Here is a 17,625-nt window from a genome sequence, read left to right on the forward strand (position 1 = left end):
TTTGGGGATCCACATATGCAAAATTCACCGATGGATTAGTTTTTCGCTTGGTTTGTCAGAATTAATAATGACCACCTATAAAGACATTTATAGCCCAGCCCGCTCTATCAAATAAATTCCAACGCAGACACCGCTAGACTCCAGAGGTTACATAAGGAACAAGAAAAAATGCAACAAGAACAAAACTAGTGCAGGGGGTGACGCAAGGTAACACAAGGCAACACGAGTTAGGAGAAACTCAATTATACACAAAGGGAGTTGGAAGCGAGAAACAACCTTAACTAATTGGGACAGGGCTGGAAATCACTACTAGGACAGGAAATGGAATCAACAATAGACCCCCAAGGAAAATTGTTTTCAAAATAAAACAGGAAGTAATATTCCAGTCCAGAAAGTCACTCAGAGCAGCAGATTCTGCTCGTGGCAGCGACCATAAAAACTTAGACAGTTCAGGCCTGCACCATCCTGCAGCACATGGGGCAAACACACTGCTCTTTGAAAGCAGACTAACTGTTGCTTCTTGATGAGATAAGCCATAAAACACAGGGCATTGACCAGACGAAGGACACTGACCTCCTCTCTGAACAGGAGAGACTGGATGGCATTGACAGAGCTAATGAAGAAAAAGGTCACAGCAGGTGACAGTGATCTCTATCCCCAGTGATTTGAGATGACTAGAACCAGAATCTCATCCAGTAGCTCTCATTTGCATTGTGTATATGTGTGTATTTACATACATCTAATGAAGCGAAATCCACAATGATTAATATGTTAATCAAATTCAATATTCCATCTCATACATGTCAACAGTCACTGGCCTGCTCCCCCTTCATTGTTTATCACGCTCACACACACTTGCACTCTCCATGACCCCTTAACACTATACATTAGAAGTGGCTGTTGCTCCATTAGTTGTACATGTGTACCAATACATTTTCCCCTCAGAAAAAAGGGCCTCCATGGCTGAAGTCAGGATGGTGGTCTGTGTTTACTGAGCACACACTGTTGGGCTCATACACTCCTGCTCTCATATGTGTAGTTAACAATTAACAGATGAGATCCAGGGTCACCACCCAACATGATGCTGATAGTAGGTTATATTCTCACTCCTACTGAAAACAGCAGGGAGTGTGCAACACAAATATAAGTTTTGTTTCTTTCATTGTGTGGGGTAAGAGTAAACCATCTTTGCAGATTACTAACTGGTTATTGTCAAATAAAGCAGTTGTTCCTGTTTTAAGTACGAATACATCCACACTAGTCAATTTTTGATTGAAAAAGCATCCACTCTGCTACAGATACGCCTTCTCTGAAGCTTTACAGATGCAGAAGTTTGGTAAAGCTCCTGGCCTGTTCGAGTTTTAAAACTCTGCCATTGCGTTTAAGTCTGGACGGGCAGGAACCCACGACAATTACTGTGTTCAGTAGCATTTTTCCACCCCACATGGCACACCCATGCCCATTGTATGTGGGTGGTCACTTGATATGCATTCTCAGGTGTTTTAGAATGGATGCAATCCACAGCTTGTGACATTATGGGCTTATACAATTGAATAACATCTCTACTCACTCACCAATTGATCAAAACAAAAGGATTAAAACATTGCAAAACCACACATTCTTTTAACCTATATGTAAACTGGGTCACTTTCCTGTTCAAAAATAAACAGTCACAGTGAGCAGCCATGGTCATAAGGTGAAAACACAGTCATACCGTCCAGGCTCAGAGAAAGAGAGGATGAAGCTAAATTCTTTGCATTATTAATTGCGTTTGAGCATATTAAATTCAGGAGAAGTCCACTGCAAACATTTACCTAATGAAAATGTCAAAACTAAGCACTGATATTTGAATAAAGATGAATATGAATTTAATTTAATTGACCAATCAGCAGGAAGAATCCACCTCCTGTGTCCAGATATTGATCAGTTGGGGTTAATCATTAGCCTGATAGCAGACAGTGTGCGTATAAAACCCAAGATGTGCAGTCACAGAGGAGGGAGAAGGCTGCCAGACGTTCCCCTGACATCATCGACACACTGCTGGTGAAGCATCAACAACAACAACATGAGAATAATGATAATTCCAGTAGTGCTTGTCCTGTCTGCAGCCTGTGTCCCTGCCCTCTGCAGCAAAGGGGAGCCTCCCGTTGTCCAGCCCCGGGCTCCGACTGAGACACGCTCCCACTTCGCTGCCCTGGATGATGTGCGTCTCCTAGCCAACGGCCTCCTCCAGCTGGGCCAGAGCCTACGGGAGTTTGTGCAGAGGACGAAGGGACAGATAAATGACATCTTCCAGAAGCTCAACATCTTCGACCACTCCTTTTACCAACTGTCGGTGCTCGCCAGCGAAATCAAGGAGGAGGGCGAAGAGCTGAAGAAGACCGCTGTGGTGCTGAAGGCCAACAACGAGGAGATCAAAGGCCTGTCCTTTCAGATCAACTCCAAAGTGGAGAACATCCTGCAGGAGAAGAGTCAACTGCAGAACAAAGTGGAGGGCCTGGAGAAGAAGCTGAGCAGTCTGTCCCACGGATTGGTGACCAACGAGCAAGTGGCAGAGATCAACGGCCTCAGGGTTAGTGACCTGTGTGGATACCTGCACTTGTTTTTTTGTCGATTTGGTAAATTTTTGCTGAGGTGGAATCATTGACAACAGCAACACTACCAAGATGGAGACAAGCTTTTTTTAAGGTTGAAAAAACATAGTTAATGGCTGAAGTGACTTAGACTTACACACACAAAAAGACATCATAAACACGAAATACCAGCACAAGTGGCCATCTCAGCCAATGGAGCGGCTGACTCTTAATATGCAAGGTGACATTTTAAGCCATGTTAAACCCATCAATACATATTTTTTAGACCAGCAATCATCTATTTCATATAATAATAAATAATTAAACTTTATTTATATAGCACTTTTCAAAAACAAGTTGACAAATTGCTTCAGAAACATGGAAACAGAAGAATATACAGAAAGACATAAGAAATCTAGGTTAAAGCCATATTATAAAAATTAGTCTTTATACGAGATTTAAAAGAAGGATTCCTAGTTAAAGGTTATTCCATAGTCATGGAGCCATTACAAAAAGAGATCCACTATCCTCAACAACCCTCAACATCATAGAACAGTCGAAATTTTAAAGTTACAGCTCAGCTCAGATATTGCAGTATCTCCTCAATAAGAATAGTTTTAACATTAATTGTACTTTATTTTGCATTGTTTTCCTCATTTACTTTATGTCTGTAAGACTGTGTCAATGTACAAAGTACTATTAACTATCAACATGTCAACATATCAACACCTTTGTTTGACAGATCCATTAATACCTTTTCCCCTGCGCAGGCTGTGATCCACAGTCAGGAAATGAGCATCACTGAGCTGCTGAAGGCTGTGAGGGACCAGAGCGACCAGATCAACTACCAGAGGGGCAAGATCAAGAATCTGGAGGAAAAGGTAGGTGTTAGGGACTGTATGAAAATTAGTAGAAGGGTGGAAAAGAGCAGAGAGGACAATCTTTTTAAGTGTTCTCATCCAGATTCAGTTTTCTCTTATGATATTTAAAAAAATAAAGAAGAAAATCAGATAGTTATACCACAGTGATGACTTCCGGTAAACAAAAAAAATCATGTAAATGCCTTTTTGCTCTAATAACTTTATTAATTAATTTAGTATGACCTTTGGTATTTTTAAAGAAATTGTAATGTTGATGTTTTTCTGGATGCAAGAAACTGTTTACAAGGAGAGTTGCGAAATAAAGTATAATTATAATAATACATTATAAAACAAAATATTTGAATCATACCATCATGCCATTGCACCTGTTGAAAAAACCTTTTTATTCATAAGTCTTAAGAGCTGAAAATTCTTATCAATAAAATGGAGTAAAATCTGGAATAACAACCTACAGTTTGTTTGGAAGTGCTATTTCATCCAGAGTTTTTCTCTGGTCTGTCATGGGGATTATATCTGCAGGCTAAAGTCGTTCTCCGACATTTCTATTTCCAGCTAACAGTTGACACATTAGCCCAAGAGACCATTGAGAGGATGCCTGAGACCTTCAACACGGAAGCTCCAACACTCACCCCTTTTCTGAACTCAAACTACACAGGCACAATAAGTAAGATGGATAATAAAAGATGACGAAATGTTGAAAGTGACGTTTGGACTTGGTTTCTTTTTACACTGCATTCAGTATCTGCAAGGACTTTAACTTAAGTATTAAATACTTCTGTGTCAATACCCATGATATAAGAATTTGTCCTGTCAATTTCAAGCAATTTTCTGCTTCACATTTATCCAGTTTCATAAAGTCACAGCAGGGAACTGCCTGCTGCATCCACAGCCTCAGTACTGACTGACCTATCAATTATCCTGCACACATTTACTGCAGATGCTGCTGCTGGCGAGGACTGTTAACTCTCTGTTCACATTATCTGCACCAGATCACCAGTTTGCAGTTAAATTATATATTATGTAGTATGATATATTATACATAATATCCAGGATAGTTTTAGGTTTGACATTACCTGTGTGCTCATTTTTATTTAGATCTGTCATCAGACTGCAGCCAGCTGTTCAACAGAGGGGAGCGAGTCAGTGGCGTCTACGCCATCAGACCCAAGGGATCGGAGCCCTTCATAGCCTTTTGTGACATGAGCAGAGGTATTCCAAGTCTCATTCAAAATTACACTTTTCCACAGCACTCTGCTTTTATATCATGCGGCATGTTTTACTTTCTCATTTAGATTATGGCTTAACAGTCATCCAGCGACGGAGGGATGGTTTTGTGAATTTTGACCAAACCTGGGAGAAGTATGAAAACGGGTTTGGGGATTTTCAAGGTGAGAGACACACAACTAAACATCACATGCTGATCTAATTTTGTTTCATGATTAAGAGATTTGTAACTTTATGACCCCTGTAAGTACCTCCACATTTTCATCTGTGTTTGCTAGTCTGCTAGTTTGCAGGATAACACAAAGATAACTGGACAGATTTTCATGAAACTTGGTGGAAAGATGCAGTGTGGGTCAGGGATGAACCCGTTGAATTTTGGTCTAGACCGGGATCAGGAGGCAGAATATTTTTTCTCTTTCTTTCTTTATGAGGGTGTTTATCGTTGATTTCCCAGAAAATAATTAATGGATCTTGATAAAAACCAGCAGAGGACTGATAATAATGAGTGTGTGAAATCTGGTGCAGATCCAAATATAAATCTTGATCTGGAGAATTTTAATGTGGTTTCATAAGGGGACTGTTGGTCCTTGGCGAAGGGATGCAAGCTACTGAGTGCCATTCAAGAAATGCGTGTGTCCCTGTGCATGTAAATTTGTGTGTATCACGTCTGTATTTTTTGAACCAGCTCTAAGCTGCCCCCCCTCTCTTTCTGTCTCTCTCACAGGAGAGGTTTGGCTGGGTCTCAAGAAGATTCATGCTCTTGCCTCTCAGGGCGCCTCCATCCTTCACATCCAGCTGGAAGACTGGAAACAGAGCAAATACTTCATCAAATACAAATTTAACCTCGATGGTCCAGAGAGCAACTACACCATTCACCTCACGCACCTGTCTGGAGATTTGCCAGACCCCATGGGCAACCAAACCGGCATGATGTTTTCCACCAAGGACAGGGACAATGACAACCACCAGGACTTCAACTGCGCCCACAACTACACAGGTACAGCAGAAGTTCAATTGTTATGCAAATCAGTGGATAAATGAATACTTGTCTGTACAACGTATCATTTCTTCCAGGTGGATGGTGGTTCAATGCCTGTGGAGACACCAACCTAAATGGCAGATATTTTCCTATGAGACCAAAGGGGCGTTCAGAGCGTAGGAGGGGAATTCAATGGAAGACTGGTCGAAAAGCTTCCTACTCATTCAAGCTCACGGAGCTCTCAGTGCACACAGTGGCTCCACCATCCTCCACCTCATCTGCCTCTGAGTCAAGCGTCTCTCTCTGATCCAGCACCAAAAAATAACACTCAAAACAAACCAGCATCAAACAGTGGCCTCTGCAGGACAGACTTGTCAGTGCTTCTCGTGGGGCAGCTGTGGTTTTTAAAGGCTAAGGGCAGGGAGGAAACTGACGAGTCCTAAAAGATAAAAATCCGTCACATATGACAAGTTCTACAATTCTGAGTGCTCCTCTGTCCTAAAAAGATAAAAGTATGGGTTACTGCCATTTGCCAGGACACTGGGCATGTAGTCTCTAATATCATATCGTGGAAAATCCAAATGTCATGGGCAATCTAAAATACAATTTATCACATTTAGCTTATTGGTAAGAATAAATACATCTTCATTCACACTCATATCTCAGACATCAAAGGGGATGGAGAAGGAACTAGAACACAAAGCCATATATGAGCAGGTTTATATTGGGTCACATTGACTCACAGTGTACTGCAGTGGTTCCAATAGGGGAGGTGGGGCCAATTGAGGGAGTCACAAGATACATACAAGGAGTCGGGAGGGAATTAACACTGATAGCTCAGATCTTTTCTTTCATTGTCTCATTTATGGGAAATACCTAACAGATTTATCCCCTTTGTCTTTTAGAAATTATTAAAAAGTAGATATCTAAGTTTTTATTGATGGACCTGCTTACAATATAACAAGTGCAAGTGACAGTTGGGGTCCCACACAGACATTGTTTGATTTTGAGGGTCGATAATGAAACTTGGGAACCACTGCTATAAATAACACTTATCTTTACATTACGTTACATACATAGCATTTACTCTATTTATGATAAATTTGCTATATTTTTATTTAACTTAAAAAAAAAACTAATATTAATATTAATCATATGCTATATGCTAATATTAATTTGGGTGCAGATATTTTTATTATATCATGACATTTTTCTCTTTGATCAGACAAACACTGTCCAAGACTGATACAAAGTCCAGTTTGTTACTGTGGGTTGTTAATTGTCTGCAGCTCTGCCACAGGATGGTTTTTCTCTGTCAGCAGGATTTGACCTATAGAAAGACTCTAGTAAATGAATGACCAGAGCATGTTCATGTTATTACACTAAAACTTTCTGTATGTTGCACTGAGAGGTCGCTCTCTTTTGTACTGTGTTGCAAGATTCCCTGAATAAACTCTAGAGAGCAGTGTTGTTCCATCTCTCACAGATACTTTCCACTCTTTTGGTGGTGCCGCTTGTATAGTTTTGATATTTGATATTTGATAAATTATGTTTCCTAAAACCACATATCAGTGTCAGTATGTGCTTCTAATGACTCTCTAATCAGTGGTCTCACTCTCTGTTTTCACACTCAGCTTAGAGAGAAGGGTCAATGGTGAAGACGAGACCAACACTGTTCATAAAATGTGTTGAGTGCATCTTTGATGAGAGATGTCAACCTTCTTTTTGCATATCATTTCTCCCTGCACAGCTGCAGCCCTTAACAGATGGACAAATTGCTCCCATAACAGTCCAGTAGCTTCCAGTCAGACATACCCAAACACACACACAGCTTTGTGCCTCGGCCTGCAGCCTTGACAGTGATCCTCCTGCACATGTGTGAAGGAGCTTCTTCAGTTACTGCCTCTGCACATGCATTAGTCTGAAAGGTTATTTTGGGCTGCAGAAAGCACCACAGTAACCCTGTGCTTCTAGTGAAATAATAGGAGGAGTCAGGCTTTTACCCTCCTATTTTGCCCCTGTGTGCTGGTCCCCCCATGTCAACTGGCAGGGGATTTCCCTCCAAGCAAGAGTTTCCCCTGCTCTTTACGCCACAGCATTAGGTTGGATCTTCATTTTAAAACAATGGACAACAGTCCTGTGCAAGTGTTGACTGTCCCTACGGCCCCCTACCCTGACCAGAGGCCTGGGACCAGTGGTCTGAGAAAAAGAACGTTTGTATTTCAGTCCAGGAGGAACTACTTGCACAACTTCATCCAGAGTATCTTCTCCTCAATTGACCTGCGTGACCGCCAGGGATCCACAGTCGTGGTCGGGGGAGATGGACGCTTCTTTAATCGAACAGCTATTGAGGTCATTGTGCAGATGGCAGCTGCCAATGGGGTCAGTGTCATCGTGTGTGGACTTACTTGCCTTGTTTGTTTGTTTGTGTTTGTGTGTGTGTGCATGCTGGTAGGTGTGTGCATGTGTGAGGGAGTGTGCACAGAGGTAGACATGTTACTGTGTGGAGATTATGTATGTCAGTGTCACCTGCCCTCATCATCTGGTTGCTTTTTATTTCACCAGCTTCATGTGTTATTCACATGCAGTTGAGTTCTATCAGTTCAAAGTTATGTATCTCAGATCAAGTTAAAGGCACAAATTCTCATCTAACTGTACTGCAAACAAAACAATAAAAAAAATCCAAACAACTAAACTTAATGTTAGTTCTTTTTGTTTATTATTCTTATTATTATTATACAAAAATCATAATAATTTACATTTGAATTAATAAATTAAAAGTAAAATATTGTTTTAAAAAATATATTTTTCAATGAATTCATTGGACTCACTAAGATGAATTAAAAATACCTCACTGTTGTTTTATATTTGCTTTTAGTGAATGGGATTGACAATACAATCCTAACTCAAGGTCCACCTACTCCACATCTTCTACTGGAGCTATCAACCATATTACACAGTCCTCCTAAAGTAAAAGTGAATTCAATTTAACCATTAAAGCTAGAGATTGGTCACTTTTATCGTTTACCCAGGTGCATGAGCATGGAAAATATTACCAAGCTCTGTCATTGTAGCGTATCAGCATGTCTGCATTTGCACATTGGCAATGGCAGACACTGAGAGAAGAAAATATTATGCAATCAAGACCTGAGCAATCAATGAATGTTGCCTTTCAGCCATAGAACTCACTGGCTGCTGCAGCTCCTGGCTTCTCTGCTGTCTTCAAATAGAAACATTTAAAACCTGTTTTGTTTTCAACTCTCCTGTCAGCACCAGATCTCTGTGCTCCTCAGGTTTAAACTACATAAGCCTCAAGCTTCTGGTGCTTTCGCATATGGACGGTATTCTTAGTGGGACTCAAAATACACTCACACAAGACTGGACTGGCTATTAACGTGCCGCAACTGTTCATTAAGTGAAATTTTGATACCACCTAGTAGCATGACACATTCACACCCCTCCCCCAACTCAGATATATTAAAGATACTCACTCACACCTGTGTGTTTTTCTCAGGTGGGCCATCTGATCATCGGACACCATGGGATAATGTCGACCCCGGCCATCTCCTGTGCGATCAGGAAATACAAAGCCATCGGCGGCATCATCCTCACTGCCAGCCATAACCCCGGTGGACCTGATGGAGACTTTGGCATTAAGTTCAACACCGCCAATGGAGGTATGGTAACAGGAGAGGAGGGTGAATGCAGGAGCATCAGCCAAGTGTTGAATAGTGTTACGAGCCCATAAAGTCAGTCGTTTAACACAACTGTAGGAGCTTTCGTCCTGACACGTCCTGCAGACACAGGACCCGGAAATAAAGTTGAGACTAGGTGAAGACACAGTTCAAGGACCTCACAACTGTCAGCACAGTTTTAGCATTACAAATCACAGTTCAGACTGAACATTACCATATAACTTACCATGTTGTATACATAGATGATCAATGCGTCTCCTCTATTCAGAAATGAAGCCATAATATAATGGATACAAACGCCGCCATCTTGCACACTTGCAGTCGGAGTCTGCTCAGTAGCAATCGGCCACAGGTTCTCTTCCATGTTTGGAAGGGTGGTGTGTGGGTGAGGGGTATTCAGCTGCAACATAGACAGAAACAATTTTTGAGAAAAATTTGTTTGATGTGAATTTTGACTTTTTAGTTTGGTCCACCTCCCATTCATTAACATAGGGGAGGCAGGATGAAATGAGCTATGCTGCAGCCAGCCACCAGTTGCCATTCAAAACGATTTGGCTTTACTTTTTGGGAGCTGTTACGTCATCCATCTTTATATATAGTCTGTGTTTAAGAGTATGTAGTTTTTACAGCAGACTACATGTGAATATCAATGTAAAACCAAGGTTTTCCTTCTTCATCTAGGTCCAGCTAAGGAGGACCTCACAAACAAGATCTTTCAACTCAGCAAAACCATCGAGGAGTTCGCCATCTGCCCCGGCCTCCGACTGGATCTGACCACCCTGGGGAAACAGATGTTTGATCTGGAGAACAAGTTCAAACCATTTACTGGTGAAATGCAGCATGTGTCTGTCACCCATCACCTGATATTGATGGAAGTTTTGTTTTACTGTCGCATGTAAAGAAAATACTTGAAAACAGTAAGGTCAAATGTAAAATCTGCCAAAATCAGTGACAGCTAAAACATTTTAGTTCCTCATCTGTGTTTGTGTTCAGTGGAAATTGTGGACTCGGTGGAATCCTACGCCAACTTGTTGAGGAATATCTTTGACTTTGCGGCCCTGAAGGAGCTTCTGTCTGGAGAGAACCGCATCAAGATAAGACTGGATGCCATGCACGGAGGTGAGAGAGCAGCATGTCATCAAAATAGGATATTCTCCTTTACACTGTAAACTAATGACAGAAAGATGTTATTAATGATAGCAGCACCAGTTAATAATAGTAGTATTAGAAGTTGTAATAATAATGATAAAAATAAGAAGATGAAGAAGAAGAATTGCTCGGTAAAATATAAAATAAAATATAAATATAAAATAAAATATAAATATATATATATATATATATATGAAATATACTCGGTAATGTAGAAAGAAAGGGAGAGATGATAGAAGATTCTAGATTCTGTTGGATTAAATTACTGTATTAATCAATATTTTATATCTGTTACAGTTTGAAAGCAGACTGAGCCCTTGGCTTCATGTCAGCTTCAAATCCTCTATTCCCCTCATCCTCTCCTCTTTTGAATAAAATAAAGACACAACTGACAATATTGTAAGTGCACCCAGGCCAGTGGATGCAGATTCTTCGTACAATTTTGACTCAGTGTTGTGTCTCTTTCTAACAGTCATAGGTTTTAGGACAAACAATATGTTTATGATGCTCATGTTCCTCACTTTGTTTGCATGAGGTCAAATGTGGAGGAGGAGTCAGTACACAAGAATCTGGTTGGTCGCTCAGTTACCAAAACATCGGACTATTACGTGATGTTTTGCAATAGTTGAATAGGCATAAGTAAATAATGGCAGTGAGCAAAGTGTGTCAGACTGGTGGAGAAACAAAGAAACACTTATGGATTTCAATCTAGTTCTCGACTTTGTTCTTGCAGTGGAGCCATGGCGTGGTGACATGGCGTTTTAGGAACTTCCCAACAATTACTGATGATTATGTTACTAAAGCTATTTCCAGAGTCCCCAAACACTGAAACTCAAACTAAAGTTGAACAGTCCCAACAACCCTCCAAACTGCTTATGCATACACAAACAAACTATAACAATAACAACAGACAGATTTTTCTCACTTCTTTAACATTGTGACCACAGGTAAGCACATTTAAGAGACATTCTAGTTCTTCCTCTATTAATCCTGTTTCTTCCACCTCTGCCTGCTCTCCAGTGGTAGGACCATATGTCAGGAGAATACTGTGTGAGGAGCTGGGCTGCCCAGCCAATTCTGCCATTAACTGCGTCCCACTGGAGGATTTTGGGGGTCAACACCCAGACCCTAACCTCACCTATGCTGTGGATCTGGTTGAGAGCATGAGAGATGGACAGTATGATTTTGGTGCAGCTTTTGATGGAGACGGGGTGTGTGCAAATATTATTTTGTTCCATTTATAAAATCAAGTCGATTAAAAAAAATGATATTTCAAATTCACATCTAGAACCTTGGCCCAAAGACCATTGACTTCTAACCTCTGACCATCTGCCTGCGTTATAGGACCGTAACATGATCCTTGGTAAACACAGCTTTTTCGTCACCCCATCTGACTCTGTGGCTGTGATCGCTGACAACATCTTCTGCATCCCATACTTCCAGCATACAGGGGTGAGAGGCTTCGCTCGCAGCATGCCCACAAGTGCAGCCTTAGACAGGTAAAACTTTAGCCTGGCTTTCACCTATCACTCTCAAAACCAAACAGCCTTTCATTTTCCCAGTTGTGGCCAAGTCAAACTTAGTATACTTAAGATTATGAAATTTAAATACAATTTAATTGGTAGATGTAAAACAAAGATATACCTGGGCATGTATAAATCATTCATTTTATGTTATTTCAGTGTTGCCTTCTAATGTTGTTCCAAAGGTCTTCTGTGCTTTCTTAGAATATTATTTGGCTGTATTTCCCTTCAGAGTAGCCAGGGCAACAAAAATAGAGCTATATGAAACTCCCACTGGGTGGAAGTTCTTTGGGAACCTAATGGATGCAGGCAGACTGTCTCTCTGTGGAGAGGAAAGCTTTGGTACAGGTAATGTATTTTCTTCAGTGCTCCAATTTATCTGAAATACCAAAGGAGTGGAAGAGAAGCTCTCAACATATCAACTTCTAGGTGGAGACCATATTAGGGAGAAGGATGGGCTCTGGGCCGTGCTGGCATGGCTTTCCATCTTGGCCACCAGGAGGCAGAGTGTGGAGGATATTGTCAAGGACCATTGGCAGAAATATGGAAGAAATTACTTCACCAGGTGAGATGGTGACGGGAGACACACTCCTTCCTGCTACTTTGACATTTTGGGCCATATTTCTAACGAAAAATCTGTTAATGCAAAATGTCATGAAATCACAAGGATGTAATTCAAGAGGACAGCAAAAAAGAACAAGTGAAAAACAGAGGATTAATTATTTCAGAAAGGAAACATTTGACAGTATCTCATGTATGTGGAAATATTAGAAAAGATGGGCTGAACTACCTACACAAAAGGTTATGACTGACATCTAGTGGAGAATATATGTAATTGTACTTTCTCTCAAACCTTGCACTGTGCAGTTGATACAAGTTTGAATTATGATATCAGGGATTCTGCGGCCTCTTACATAATCTTTTAATTGGCATCATAAACATATATTTATACTTAAACAAATATATGTGTTTTATATATATTCCACCTAAAGCTTATGATAGCCGTGGATTACATAAAAACAACCGTTTAAGTGTTTAGACTTACAGTGTATTTGATTACAAATAATCTTAAAACACATAGAATGAAATGCACATTCAGTGGATATTGCATTTATAGCAGCAAAAAAACTTTATTTTTAATATTTTGGGGTTAGTTACAATTTTTTTATGGTTTTGATAAACTATTTTAGGATAATAAAACAACCTATACACTCTTTTACAGAAGGAATAATTCAAATCAATACATCATCAAGGGAGATTGAAGAATAGCACTTCCTTCTTTGTTATTAAAATCAGCTATTGTTGTTCCAGATATGACTATGAGAACGTAGACATAGATGCGGCCTGTGAGATGATGGAGGATTTGGAGATCATGATTTCCGACAAGTCCTTCTTGAAGCAGAGATTTGCTGTGGAGGACAAAATCTACCAAGTGGAAAAAGCTGACAACTTCGAGTACACAGATCCTGTAGACAGCACCATCTCCAGGAACCAGGTACATGTCACACACTCAGCTACATTGATAAGCTTTTCATGTGGATGAATCCCGTGGTTGCTGGGTGTTTGGGCTCTTATCAGCAACGGAGTCAGTTTGCTGTCTTAACATGATCTGTGCTGGGCTGTTTTCACTGCAGGGTCTGCGGATAATCTTCTCTGATGGTTCTCGTATCATCTTCAGACTCAGTGGGACAGGTAGTGAAGGGGCAACAGTTCGAATCTACATTGACAGCTATGAGAAGGAGCACATTTTTGAAGACACTCAGGTAGAGTATCTAGTTATGGACAGTTCAAGACTTATTGAGCCAAAATAACAAATCACAAAAGGTTAATTTGAACATTCCCAATCTCTCTATGTTGCAGAAAGAACAAGAATGACACCCAATATAGCGCATACCATCGCCAAGGCTCAATAGTTCCCTTAAAAAATAATCAGTAATTGCAAACTCATTGATATTAGTCCCCCAAATATGACTGTTGTTTTTTTTTTTTACCAAGATCCATGAATTATTCCCTGAGAAATTGACAAAATGTCAAAAAACATATTGTCATCTAATATTAAAAGATCCTTTGGTCGGATCCACAACAAAATTTGATAGATTCCTCCATGGCCATGTCCCATCCCTCCATCAAGATTATTGGAAATCAGTTAATAGTTTTTGCATAATCCTGCTGACAAACAACCAACAACAAAATGGTCTATCTTGCAATGTTAAAGAAAGTGAAAAAATAAATTGGATCCACCTCCAATCTGGATCCGCACTAAACTTTAATGAATTATTTTTGACCCATACCACATCCTTCCACTGAATTTGATGATAGTGTGGTTACATTTATCTCATATTAACAGATGAAAAAGCCATAGTAATATAGGAAATTGTGGATGTGACAAATTGAAATACATCGAGAAGCAGTGTTGTGCATTCCAATTGTTGACTGCTGAATCGTAATCAAATCTTGTGAGCACACAGTCACATCAGAGAGGCAGCACCTCCCAGCTCCTGTTCCAGGTGTGGTGGGTTTTTTTGCTTGTGTGGAGCTTGAAAAAAGAACTAAACTACATAATAAACTGTAGGCGAAGAGTGTGAGATAAAATCCCAGGAGTTATGGCACTAAGTCATAGACACTAGTAGATAAAGGTAATGTTAAATCTGCCATGTGACAGATCACCAATGGTCTTCTTGTCAGGTCACACATGGTATGGTCATCTTGTCACACACGGTATACATAAGCAGAGACAATAGTGTGGTTACATTTATCATGCATAAGTAGAGATAATACATAGTACAGTATGATAATATCATTTCCATTACACTACTTTAATACTGCTCTGTGCAAAACACTCCCTCTTGGCCACTTCAGTCTCCCAACATGGAAAAAGTAGTTGTTGGATGTCTATCTTCAGAATTCCCCTGAAGATTTGCCAAGTAATTCAGCAGAGTATCAAAGCTTGGGCTTCTTCTCCTCATTTATTTGGTTTATTGCTGGGTGGCAACCAATTTCAAGGTGCAGTACCGCCATCTACTGCGTTTGGTTCACCATTTTTGGAGGTACTGCAATACCAGGGGCATTCCGAAGATAGACATCATGATCCAACAACAAAAGTACTTCTTCCATCTTTGGAGAATGAAAGAGCCAAGGGGGAATGAAAAATAACCAGAAATAAGAAACTATATCCCTACAGTATCATTGTCAGTAACACCACCCTGGCTGTTCCCCTCAGTATCTACTGTTCTCTATATTCTGGCTTTCATAGAATAATACAGTAAAGAGAGGCCTTTTCCTTCAAATCAACGTATTACTTTGATATCTTTGATCTCTGAAAATAAGAAGATAATTTTACACCTGAAGGTAATGCCCCTTGATGCTTGCCACCGGCTAATAAACCAAATAAAGAAGAAGAATTGAGCAGGATTGCCTAACCTCACACTGTGGATTTAGACAGAGGGTTTGATGGTAATCTGTCCTGTAGATTTTGTGCACTTCAATCAAATAAACCAACTTTTAAACGAAGAGGGGTGATAACATAACCTCCTTGACAGAGATATAAAACAATATTTGTTTTAGTTAACTTAAAGGAGGAAATGCTTTATGGCAGCTGCAGGTTGTTAAGTCTCTAATACGATTGTCCTTGTTTGGGACAGGTGATGCTGTCGCCCCTGGCAACAATTGCTCTGAAGATTTCCCAACTCCATCACAGGACAGGTCGAAGTGGCCCATCAGTCATCACATGATTTTCTCCCAAATGTTACTCCCTAGTGATGATAGAGTGATGCCCTCTTGTTTTTCTTTCCAGATTTTTTATATAAACTGAGCTTAAATTCCAAGTTTAGCTGCACATCATGCTTTGCATTTTAGTTTGACCTATACTCAGTGACTGTCTCTGTGAAACAGCTTTTTATTTTTGGTTTATGTGTGACAGCTGGCACATGCACACATAGACATCGGCTGTGGCTGAGGGGGTAGCGCGGATGCCCTTTCAGCAGAAGGTTGTGGGTTAAATCCCAGTCTTCCCCACCTGCATGCAAGGCGGGGCCACCTTGATAAAGTTGAGGCTATTATCACAGTTTGTCCTTTTAAGCCTTAGGTGCAGCACACAAATCTAAACTGAATGAATGTCAAATCAGTGTGGAGAGCACTGAGCACTGTCATAGACTTACTGTTGTCTGATTTTTGAATTGAAAACCTTATTTTGCAAATTACAGCACACTTGTAATAACAGTAAAAGTCTGTAATACTTTTTAAAGCACTTTCTAAATAAAAGAAAGTTAATATTTGACTGATTTTATTAACTAATATTAATTGATGAAAAAGCAGCCATGTGCAAAAAAATAGGAAATTGTGAATGTGTTACATTGAAATGCATCGTTGTGCATTCCAGTCGTTGATTGCTGAATCGTAATCAAATCGTGAGGCTAGTGGAGGTGCACACCTCTAATGAGAACAAAGTCAACACAATCACGTTGGACAGGCAACAGCTCCTGTTCCAGTTATGGTGGTTTTTCTTTGCTTGTGTGGAGCTGAACAAAGGACTAAGCTACCAGTGCCTCCAGTTTACAGCTAATTAGCCAGAAGACAAAAACAAATATAGTTAACTTGTGTCTTGGTAATGTATACGCATAAACTGCAAGCTATGTCATAAGTCAGGGCATACAGGCTAATGTACTATCCATAAAGGGAGACACTACAGGTGAATACATTAAAAATTTGTATCTGATACTGTAATCACAATTGACACCTTGATATGCAAAATAGGCATTATCTAATAAAATGTGCCAATTGGCACTGCAGGTGAATAGGATAAAAAAACATATCACCACATAATTTCCCCAGTTAATGAATTATAAATAATATAGAAATCTACAGATGCAAACAGACAGAGGGAAGTAAAACAAACACCATGTAAATGTGTGTGTGTTTTTTTTAAAGCTTTTAATATGTTCTTGCCTGTAGTGCTTTGCCTTAAACAGTAACTACATCATTTTGACTATAGGCTCCTCATTTAATAACTATTTATTCTACTAGTTGTTTGCTGATAGATCTTTATCAATACGCGATACAGATAGCCCTCCCTAAAATATCAAAGGAGGAAATTGTAAGTACACTAAAACTAAGTCCTTGGCACCAGTTATTTTGTGCGTGTGTGTGTCTGTGCATGTGCACGTGTGTCTGTGTGTGTGTGTGTGTGTGAACAGAGTGTGAGATAAAATTCCAGGAGTTATGGCACTAAGTCATAGACAAAGGCAATGTTAAAACTGCCATGAAGCAGATCACCAATGGTCTTCTTGTCAGGTCACAAACGGTATGCATAAGCAGAGATAATAGTGTGGTTATATTTATCATGCATAAGCAGAGATAATACATAGTACAGTATGATCAGTCTGATCCACTGCATTTGGTTCACCATTTTTGGAGGTACTGCAATACAAGTGGCATTCCGAAGGTAGACATCATGATCCAACAACAAAAGTACTTTTTCCAACTTGGGAGAGTGAAAGGGCCAAGGGTAAATGAAAAGTAACCAGAGATAAGAAGCTATATCCCTACAGTATCATTGTCAGTAACACCACCCTGGCTGTTCCCCTCAGTATCTACTGTTCTCTA

General features: G+C 40.0%; 2 protein-coding genes across 2 annotated transcripts; both read left to right on the plus strand.

Moving 5' to 3' along the window:
- Positions 1 to 1,793: 1,793 nt before the first annotated feature.
- LOC109638156 (angiopoietin-related protein 3-like) lies at positions 1,794 to 7,122 on the plus strand. Its single transcript, XM_020101006.2, has 7 exons — positions 1,794 to 2,572; positions 3,344 to 3,454; positions 4,007 to 4,118; positions 4,550 to 4,663; positions 4,747 to 4,842; positions 5,403 to 5,675; positions 5,753 to 7,122. Exons 1-7 carry the CDS (start codon positions 2,066 to 2,068, stop codon positions 5,962 to 5,964), a joined length of 1,425 nt encoding a protein of 474 aa, XP_019956565.2. The 5' UTR covers positions 1,794 to 2,065; the 3' UTR covers positions 5,965 to 7,122.
- Positions 7,123 to 7,277: 155 nt separating this feature from the next.
- LOC109637714 (phosphoglucomutase-1-like) lies at positions 7,278 to 16,298 on the plus strand. The gene is made up of 11 exons (XM_069510907.1): positions 7,278 to 8,039; positions 9,172 to 9,334; positions 10,034 to 10,180; positions 10,346 to 10,471; positions 11,522 to 11,712; positions 11,846 to 12,000; positions 12,257 to 12,372; positions 12,454 to 12,589; positions 13,336 to 13,519; positions 13,659 to 13,787; positions 15,666 to 16,298. The coding sequence occupies exons 1-11, from the start codon at positions 7,782 to 7,784 to the stop codon at positions 15,753 to 15,755; spliced, it is 1,695 nt and encodes a 564-aa protein (XP_069367008.1). The 5' UTR covers positions 7,278 to 7,781; the 3' UTR covers positions 15,756 to 16,298.
- The last annotated feature ends 1,327 nt before the right edge of the window (positions 16,299 to 17,625 follow it).

The sequence above is a fragment of the Paralichthys olivaceus genome, chromosome 16, assembly GCF_024713975.1.
Source record: "Paralichthys olivaceus isolate ysfri-2021 chromosome 16, ASM2471397v2, whole genome shotgun sequence".
Lineage (NCBI taxonomy): Eukaryota > Metazoa > Chordata > Actinopteri > Pleuronectiformes > Paralichthyidae > Paralichthys > Paralichthys olivaceus.

What these genes read in the sequence shown, in the direction of transcription:
- LOC109638156 (XM_020101006.2), top strand. Translation starts at nt 2,066, where the DNA reads ATGAGAATAATGATAATTCCAGTAGTGCTTGTCCTGTCTGCAGCCTGT. An exon ending in AAACTACACAGGCACAATAA is followed by an intron (nt 4,119 to 4,549) that starts GTAAGATGGATA and finishes ATTTTTATTTAG; the next exon opens with ATCTGTCATCAGACTGCAGC. An exon ending in CGGGTTTGGGGATTTTCAAG is followed by an intron (nt 4,843 to 5,402) that starts GTGAGAGACACA and finishes TCTCTCTCACAG; the next exon opens with GAGAGGTTTGGCTGGGTCTC.
- LOC109637714 (XM_069510907.1), top strand. Translation starts at nt 7,782, where the DNA reads ATGGACAACAGTCCTGTGCAAGTGTTGACTGTCCCTACGGCCCCCTAC. An exon ending in ACAAGTGCAGCCTTAGACAG is followed by an intron (nt 12,001 to 12,256) that starts GTAAAACTTTAG and finishes ATTTCCCTTCAG; the next exon opens with AGTAGCCAGGGCAACAAAAA. An exon ending in AGAGGAAAGCTTTGGTACAG is followed by an intron (nt 12,373 to 12,453) that starts GTAATGTATTTT and finishes ATCAACTTCTAG; the next exon opens with GTGGAGACCATATTAGGGAG.